Consider the following 10,157-nt stretch of genomic DNA (forward strand, 5'->3'; position numbering starts at 1 on the left):
GAATAAAGGCCATAACGACTTGTTGATCCTATGAAAGCCCGGGCCCTGGAAAGGGAGATCTAGATATAGTCTTACAATCAGCACTTTTCCATAAACTTAACTACTACTAATAATTAAGGGGACGTACACTTGCCTCTCAAATAACAGGTAGGATGGTTTTCTAGTGATGAGCTCATTTTTAACTTCGGTCAATAATTAAGGGCTCATGCACTTGCCACTCAAATGACAGGTTGGAAAGTTTTCTAGTGATGAGGTCATTTTAACTATCGGCATAGCTCTTTCCAGAATATCAACATGGATTTCCCTCACAACATTGAACTAACGTCCTGAATCTCAACGATTAACACATAGGGCGTACAGATAATCTAATGGGACACCTTTGGACTGGAATGAGAGACCTAATTGGTACCAGAATCAAGATAAATGGAAATTGAAACTCAATAAGTTGTATTGTGCCATAACTAAAAGAAATAAAGTTTTCTAGTGGAAGAAGAAAAAGATTTAAAACATATTACAGCGACATATCTTGATCATTATCTATAAGCTTGAAACTCTTGTGAGCGTTAACAAATGTTCCTCACCAAAAGTTAGACCGGTCCTTAGACAGCAGCAAATTAAAGAAAAGATGAATAAATGAAGTTAAAAAGATACACGAAAGTCCTCCAATAATGAATATACACTGAAAGCCTTCAAATATGAAAGATATAGTACCAGATTGATTTATGGTCCGATAAGCTCTAGAAGAAACCTTTGAAATCAGTTCAGCTCAAGATACTGAAACAAACAAAGAAAATTTTGATAAATAAATTTTCAGGGTAGAAAACACTGAATGAATACAGAATCAGCAGATGTATTAGCAATTTATGAGATGATTTACTAAGCCAAAGGTAATATTCTAAACAATTTAGATACTCTTGAAATCTATAAGGCAATGAAGAAGGGTGTATTCACCCTAAGCTCTCCCCAACCCCAACAGCATTTAGTTGAACATATACATAAGATCTGTGCTGAATGACAACATTATAGCATATTCAATGGAATATATAATCCTATAAAGCAAGGAATAGCTTATGACTTTTAGCATGAAATGTGCTCTTTATTGCTCCTTCCTTAATTTAAGTGATGAATAGGAGCTTCCACTATCAATGTTTGCAACAATGGCACAAGATATGAATCTACAAATTTATCAAATGAGCCAAATTACTTGAGAGTAGGTAATTTATTAACAATTAATGAATGAGGATGATAAAAGGATAGTGTTTTAACTATTCCATTAGCCATACATATGCCTACAAATGGCAGAAAAACTGTTGCTCTAAATGTGGAAAGGTCATCACAGATACCATGAGACCACCAAATAACACATAACACACACTACATACTTTTGTATAGATATAGGGCAAATGCTTACTCTATAAAAATTGACCTGAAAACAGGACCCTAGTGGCCTGTATTGGCTAACACAGGGGTCAACAATAAATTAGCTTTTATATTACACACACACACACACACAGAGCCGGGATGCAACGAACAGTTCAACTATGACTTCCAGAAAAGTTTGGTTCTCCCACTATCCTCCTCCGAACAAAACTAAGAAATTGTTCTCATGTGTTGGCCATTCAAAAGATGACAATGCCTTGTATTTAACTACATTTTCAAATGCAGTTGTTAACCAAGTGGTCTTTCTTCACTGGCATTTAAATATATTAATTTTAAACTTAACAAAATCCTCACGCATACTAGTTTTTCCCAGCTACACAAACCATTGTTTGACAGCTGTATCATTCTCTCTCTCTCTCTTCCTCTCTAGCAGTTTCATAGAGCTAAGTTTGCAGTCAGTCATTGGCAACTACATCTCTTTAAACAGCCCAAGAACAGCTTTCTCCTTGGTTTCGCCTTGTTTTTAGGTCAACAAACAAATGGAAAAAGGAGCTCATACATATGCCCACATACCTTTATCAAAGCGCTGGGATGACCTTGGCACAGCCTTCAAGTTATAATGCCATAAATATACATATATAAATTTGCATTGTTTATATAGATATATCCATATGCCATTATCAAAGTGCTGGGATGACCTTGGCAAAGCCTTCCAGTTATAGTGCAATATATATATATATATAGTTTTTTTTTTTTGAAGAGATATATATATATAGTTCACAACACTTGTAAATGCTGTTGTCCTTTTTGTGAAAAACAAAAAGCAAATGGATCGGTAAGTGAACACATTAAAACTTACTATGGTTTTGTCAAAAATGTTTTGTTTGTTAATGTGTTTTGCGAGTGTTTTTTGTTTTTGGTTAGAAAAAATATTCCTATATGACATAAAAGTGAACAATTGTGTTAGGAGTGTTTTAAGTTTGGATTGTTTGTTAATGTTTTTGTTTTGAGAAGAGAAAACAAAAGACATAAAACAAAAATTTTAACAAACGAAGCCAGATTCCGGCACACTTCACACTATGGAACGAAGTCATAGGGATGAGAGCCAAACACCTCACTTCTCATATTCCCCCCCATCAGGATTCTAATATTAAATCCCTTTGCTGATAGGGTTTCTGGATGCTGACCCATAACATGAATAAACATTGCTCACACATCATAACCATTACTGTATTTGTGAACATGTGATTGATTGGAATCAGATAAACGAATTCAACAAAAACTCTTACATAATTTTACTCAGGAGATGGTAAATATAAGACCTTTTGCCTAGGATGAATCAAAATTATTAAAAAACCGATAGCATAATCATATACTGCACTCTCAAAATAGGTCTTTAAACATACACATGCACAGATAATATATATAAATATATATACATAAATGAGAGAGAGAGAGAGAGAGAGAGAGAGAGAGAGAGATGGTAATTACACTTACTTATATAAGTAGGAAGCAATACCAAGAATTATACACAGCAGAATGATGTCGATGCAGAAGTTTCGACTGGACCTCAACTAGAACAAGACCAAAAGTTCTGCTTATCACAACCACACCAATCTCACCAGATAAAAATAGTGCATTGTATCTTAGCCAATTTTCAGACAAATTACCTGTGTCAGTGTTTTCTTGAGCCTGACATTAGCATTTCTGATATCAGATGTCGCGATGTCCGCCTATAAAACCACCAAAATACCACTAATTAATTGCAATTATCAAACATTTTTATCTTTTTTATCTTCATGCTCTGATTGGAAAGACAAGGGTCACGCTGAAGTGATAAATTTCTCACCTTTGTTTCAATCTCATCAATTAGTGGAACTTGCCTATCCAATTCCTGAACATATGGAAACAATTGATTAATCTCTCATTTATTCTGACAGCCCCAACAAACCAAAGTGCATGCACAATGACCAACCTCATTCATATCATGAGCCAAATTTTTCAGGGTATCCAATCCTTCTGATATGATACCAAGACCTTGGTCCTGCACAATTTACAAGCTTAATGAAATGAGAGTGCAGCGCTATAAACGACACCAAAAGCAGTAGCCTGATCAAACCATCTGCCTTCAGCGTTTTAATCATTGGATATAGACATAAAGACATTAATCAGGAATCTTACATGCCTGTTTCATTTTCCGCATTTCATATTCTTGTCTCAATTGACTTGATTCTTCAGTTTGATGGAAAAACTCACTGTCAAAGTGTCCATCTGAGGTTCGTAGTGAAACAAGCAAGCATTAACAATCAATTGAAATGCTCACACTCATTTAAATTTTGTCTCAAGAAGGAATAACAGAAGCACTGCTTCACCTGATGAGTCAAACTTGATATTCTTATGGGATGCTGAAGCTGTCCATCCTCCAGTCTGTTTGGCTGCAGTTGTGATACCATCTGGAATTACTTGAATCCTCTCAGCCAGTGCAAGAACCAGATCATCACGGATGACTAGTTCTTCTTTCGAAAGCCCTTTAACCTGTTTTATTAGATAGCAGTGGGAATACAACATTAACTTGTTTGCATAATTATTCTGAAGGATGTCACAATTGGCCAAGATGCAAATCAATATGAAAAGAAATGAAACTTTACAATCATTTGGAAATAGTCAGTGATGATAACCGGCCACCAACTGAACAGTTCAGATTCAAGAACTATACGAGCATCAGTGTGAGACTCAAATGTCATGCCCATGACAGCTATTCCAATCCTCTTGGAATGATCTTCAATCCAAGGCGCTTTTTTATTATTTTTAACTTATTTATATATCCTTTGGTTCACGGATCTTTACTCAATGGTTTACGTGTTTTACTAGGGGTAATATTTGGTGACCATTTCATCTATACTACTCTTCCTCTGTGTTCTGCTCTGGTGTTTCACAAGCTGGTTTTCTCAAGAACTTGCCCCAAAAAAAGATATAAAAAAAAAAATTGTCCTCACAGATGTTGCCCTCAAAATGATTATTAAGACCTAACTTCATGAAAACCATCAACTATGTAGCTTTAGGCACAGTCGTTAGGTTTGTAACATCTGGTTGTAACAGCAATCCCACATCAGTAAAAAAAGGAATGGTCAACAGAAAGGGCAACTGGCACTAGCAGTAGCATAATATAAGGTGGCAAGTGTCACATCAGAGCAGACTACAATCATCATAAATAAGAATGGGCTGTTATCTATAGTTAGTCCATGCTGTGTATCACAAAAGCAGGGACATTTCTGGTTGTAAGCTGTACAAAAATATTTTATGATGCATATGGGTTTAGGGAGATGTTTGACATGTTTTCCAGGATATAATATGGACAATTTGATATTCTGAGTGCCTCCAAGGAAGCAAACACAAAGAAGCTCCAAGGGTTGGTTGTAGTAAATCCAGGGATGAAGAACTGAAAAAATATTACAAACAAAAATGGTAGACGTCTCATTAAGCTCCAAAACAAAAGCTATAACAAGTAGAGATCAATGCATGCCTAGTGATTAGAGAAGCCAATGCAGCTTGATGAGGTAAGAACTCCCACAACGATCGTAAAGTTCAAAAGATGTCTTCCTATTTGCTAAGATAACCAAATCTAATGCTTCTTAAGCTTCTCCCTCCTCTCCTTTTTCATATGGAAGTTGTCCTTCCTCAATGGTCTAGGAGACATGTTAAATGGAAATATAAGGCAGAGACTTAGGAATGGCATCCAATAAAATTTTGATTATAGGACCAAGGTTATAATTTGTCTCATTTCAGCCTCCACCTCTAAACCTTCGTATAATTCTTCGTCCTTTATGTTCAATTTTGGTGGAGTCCAAATAGTTTCTAGTTCACTTCCTCCTAGATTCTCTTATAGTACTATGATTTTTCAGTTGATGGATAAAGATATGACCTTGATTACATAGTTTTCGCAGTTGGCATGAACTTCATTCCAAAAAAAAAAATTGTGTCAAAATAAATAGAATTTTAAACATAATAGGAACCAAAATAAGATAGGATGAAAACCATAAATATGAATAGATGTCATTCTCTACTTGCATCAAAATTTCACTACAAGACATGTTAATGTAACGTATCACAATACCTAAATTTAAAAGTGGGCGTATATTTTTATAGCATATATTAAAGAAAAAAAACCAATGAAAATTCACCTTCTTCAGAGCCAATTTTCGTAGCTTAGGAACTTCGTCCATCAATCGAGCCTTGGTCCGACGAACCTCGGCGTTCATCGCAGCCGCAGATGCCCTGCTCTTCTCCGCAGAAGCCATCTCAGATTTCTGCATATTCAATTGAATTTTCAAAAAAGAAAAAGGAGACGTTTTCAACTTGAACTTTTTTTTCTTTAATTTTCCCAATCTTCCCGAGAACCAAACAGAGCCAAAGATTCAAAATTGAAAAGGAGACTGAGGGAGGAGGATCGAACATGAACAGCAGCTTCAATCTCGGACTCGACGAAGTTGTAGAGGCGAGCGTAGGCATCGTCGCCGTAGGCGTTCAGCTCGCGCTGCTTCTCGACGTCGTACTTGTCGTACTTCTTGCAAACCTCGTCAACGCGGAAGAGAATGTCTATCACGCTCATATTTTTTACCCTTTCGCGTTCTTCCGAGAGAAAGCAAGAGAAAATTGTTCAGGAAAACGAGAGGAGAAAGAAGCCGTTGGGACCGGAAAAGGTCGTTGATTTTGGGACCCGACCACTGGTATTCCTGGCATTGTGTCTCTGGCCTTTTGGACGCCGCTGTGGCCGAACGAGGCGTGGAGCGTAGAGAGCGGTTTCGGGAAGGAAGAGAGAGAGAGAGAGAGAGAGAGAGAGAGAGAGATAACAGCGTGGAAACAAAATGATGGGTTTTTTTGGCGGGTGCAGCTTCATCCCCTCCAACTTTCTACACGAATTTCTTACAAACAGGAAATTTCTGTCCGCTTTCTAACGGTTCTTTCTTTTTGTAAATTTCCTTTTCTGGTTGCTTTTTTTTTTTAATTAAGATTGGACAACAAAATACCAAATAGCATATTTATTTTAGTTTTAGCAAAGGTTTTTCTTTTTTTTTTTTCGTTTTAAGGACGGTTTAATATAGAATTGATATATGTGAGTTATCACTAAATGAAAAGGCTCATTGGTTTTTAAAAGTTACAAATTTGATCATGGTAGATAGGGGTGTTCAGGTGGACAACTACAAATCGCTTCGTATTTGCTATTCTTCGCCTGTCCACATGGGTTACGGCTAGATTTATAGTCTTTAACCATATCCGATATCCAATGACGGAGAGAGGGGGGGGCCGGTGGGGGCCATGGCCCCCCCCCCCAACTCTTAAGAAAAAAAAAACTAAGGTAAAAAAAAAAAAAAAAATTAAATGAAGGTATTTTTTTTTTTAAATGAATCCAATTAAGGTTTTTGGCCTGTTGGCCCCTAGCAAGAAATTTTTTTCGCCCCTTAGCCTCTTCCCTTTTATCATCTTTTCAACTGGTTTCATTTCATTTGGAATGATAGATTTATTGTCAAAATTTTTTCCTTTAATATTTCATGAGTAACAATGGACATGCTTGATAAGGTAACAATGGAAAGATCTTTACAAAGTTGTAGATGCTTTGTTCAAAGTAAACGAAAATGGTTTAGTAAAGTAGTGCATTGGAAGAAGATAGGTGTGGATTTAAGGAGTCACAAGCTTGGCCAAACTCGATTTCCTAAGAATGTGTGAAAAAAATAACCGAGACATTTTTTAATTTTATTTTTTATTTTTTATTTTTTGAATCTTTGGACAGTGGTTTTCTGTATTTTTTTTCCAAAAACTCTTTTCACTTTTGCTAATTGATTTTTAATTTGAATGAAATAATAAAAATATCAAAACTGGGTTATATATGTTTAATTTACTTAAAATTTGCTTTTATATATATACTTTAACCCCTACTTAAGAAAAAAATTATTTGGCCCCCTCCCATTAAAATGTCTGGCTCCGTCCCTGCCGATATCCACACATACGGGCGAATAGTGATGTATAAGAGCGTGCAAAAAACCACACCCCCGTCCTGCCCCGCCACAACTGGTTTCCAATTATAATTTTGCAAGTACGGGTTGGATTTTGGTATACCCGTGCGGGGAGAGGCAGTTTGCAAGTTGGGTTTTTTAAAAAACCCTCGGGGCCCCACCCTACCCCGCAAGAAACAAATAAAAAATAAAAAATAAAAATAAAAAAAAAAAACCTTAAGTTTTAGACTTCTCATTTAACCTTAGCACTACAACCTCTTCTAGACTCTTCATTTTTCTCTTCTCTTCAGCCTCCCCTTGTTCTTCACCCTGCACAGTGCTCACTGCACACAGCCATACCCTCACCGACTACAACATTCAGAAGGAGTCGACCTTGCATCTGGTTCTGAGATTGAGGGGAGGGATGTAGATCTTTGTGAAGCCTCTAACAGGGAAGACCATCACATTGGAGGTGGAGCTCGAATACCATAGACAACGTGAAGGCCAAGATTTAAGATAAGGGATTCCTTCGAACCAGCAGAGGCTCATATTTGTAGGAAAGCAGTTGGAGGATGGGCGTACCCTCACTGATTACAACATTCAAAAGGAGTCCACCCTCCACCTTGTCCTTCGGCTCTGCGGTGATCACCTCTAATTACTTTTCCTTGTCTTTCCTTTCTTGTGGTATTGTGTTTGTGTTTGTGGTGGTCTATTAGTTGCTCAATAGCCGCCTTAGAAAAACCCAACCCGCCCCGTCCCGCATCAATTCGCCTCGCACCAACACTCCCCGTACGGATATAACTCATTTTTTGCAGTTCACGGATGAGATTTTCTAAACCCGATTGTGGGGCGATGGCAAAAATGGCAGAAATTCACCCCACCCCGTTCCGTGCCCAACCCTAGCATTATATAAGTAGACGAAGGGGATACTATCCATCTCCGCCTCCCTATATATATCAAAAATTGTTTTATCTTATTGAAACTTTATTTATGTGTGCTTCACGCATTTAATATTGGCTAATTTGGCTTGGTTTTATAAAATGTCACTAAAACACTATAAATTGACATTGTATATCCACTATGAAGATATTAATATTATTTCAAGGTAATTAAAGCCAATTCATTTGTATTTTTTTTTTCAGAGAAATAATTCAATTCAATTGTATTTTGTAGTTTTTTTCAATTTACTTCTAAATAGGTGTATTTTTTTTATATTAGAATTTAGTTTATAAATACTTATATTGCACGAGGTTTACAATTCAATTTGTATTTTCCTATTATAATTTACAAATGTATTTAGTTCAAAAATTAAATTAAGCCCATCTAAAATAATTTTCAAGTGTATTTATAATTTTCATATTAGGGGGGACATTGACATTTTTCGTCAGTTTAGGGAGAGAGATTGACACAATTGGAAGTTTGGGAAGACATTGACAATGAGATGGTAGTTTGAGGAGATTATGTGTACTTTTCTCCATTATTTTAATATAAAAAAAACTTTATATTTCCTCTTTCATTGCTCTAGCATTTATTTGAAACAATTTTTTAGCATTTAATTTAAATAATATTTAAATAATATAGGAAAAGTATAAAGAAAGATATTGTGGAATGCATTTAAACAATGAAGCAAAAAATGATTTAATTTTTTAAATTGAGAACAAAAAATTTAGAGAAACTGATGCTAGTGATCTAAGGATCCCAACCCATCATTTCTATTTTCTCCAACTGGGGTGGATCGCGGGGTACTTGCCTCATTGAAAAATGCTTAGTTACAAGTAAAAAAAAAAAAAAAAAAATTGCCTTCTCTCTTATTTAGTTGTTTTTTACTGTAGTTTTGCTTGTTTATCTAAATCTGCTAGCACAAAAATTGCCCCATCAGACTTTTGCACCCATAAGAAAGGACTTTTTCTTCTACCGGGGCATAAGAGAAAGAAACAAACCTCACATTCAATTGGTCAAAATAGCTGCCTAAGCATTCCTAACAACTTCATCAAAATAAGCTTGAGATAATTTAATGAAAACAAAACAAACAAACAAACAAAAAATCCACTCCCAACGGCCACACTACCATAACCAAAAAAAATTTGGTATGTGTAGTAAATACTGTTCACTCACAAAATCATTAAAAAACTGTAAAAATATGGTCATTTCTCTCTTAATTTTTTCTTTCTTACGCACAACTCTGTTTTGTTCTATAATGTTTTAGGCTAAAAGCTTTTTTTTTTTTTTTCTCTTAAACTACAATATTTTCACACTTTAGACATACATTGCTGTACAAATTTGTTGTTCATATATTCCAACAAGTTTTGTGGAATTGAAGGGGCATGTTTGGGTAGCATTTTATTTTTTATTAATTTTTAAAAACATGTTTGGGTAGGCTTTTTGATTCGAATTCTACTCAAGTTTTATTAAACCTTTCTTCAATTTTGTCTCAAGTTTTCTAAACCATCTAAACATAATTTTTTGAAGAAAAAAAAAAATTCTCAGTATTCACAATTTTAAATATAGTAAAGAATAATAGAATATAATACAAATTTTTAAAAATATAACCATTGGAATAAGACAAATATTCAAAAATATAACCGTTAGGAAAATACAAATATTCAAAAAAATATTGAATAGAGAAAGAATAAAGAAATCTGAAAAAATAAATAAATAAATAAAATTATTTAAATGGAATAGTGATAGTGAATAGTTAAAATGGCGAGGCTGCTGAGGTACATCAAAAAAGTAGATCACCAGAATATAGAAAAGTAGTTTTTAACTATTTTGACTAGTAAAATTTGG

At 35.2% G+C, this 10,157-nt stretch overlaps 1 protein-coding gene across 1 annotated transcript; it reads right to left on the bottom strand.

Annotated features, from left to right (window-relative positions):
* Nucleotides 1-491: 491 nt before the first annotated feature.
* LOC133878322 (syntaxin-71-like) lies at nucleotides 492-6,299 on the bottom strand. The gene is made up of 9 exons (XM_062316852.1): nucleotides 5,834-6,299; nucleotides 5,562-5,687; nucleotides 3,753-3,915; nucleotides 3,566-3,651; nucleotides 3,356-3,424; nucleotides 3,230-3,274; nucleotides 3,051-3,113; nucleotides 2,878-2,954; nucleotides 492-774 (listed from the first exon to the last, which is right to left on the bottom strand). The coding sequence occupies exons 1-9, from the start codon at nucleotides 5,987-5,989 to the stop codon at nucleotides 762-764; spliced, it is 798 nt and encodes a 265-aa protein (XP_062172836.1). The 5' UTR covers nucleotides 5,990-6,299; the 3' UTR covers nucleotides 492-761.
* Between the last annotated feature and the right edge of the window lie 3,858 nt (nucleotides 6,300-10,157).

The sequence above is a fragment of the Alnus glutinosa genome, chromosome 9 (assembly GCF_958979055.1).
Source record: "Alnus glutinosa chromosome 9, dhAlnGlut1.1, whole genome shotgun sequence".
Classification (NCBI taxonomy): Eukaryota; Viridiplantae; Streptophyta; class Magnoliopsida; order Fagales; family Betulaceae; genus Alnus; species Alnus glutinosa.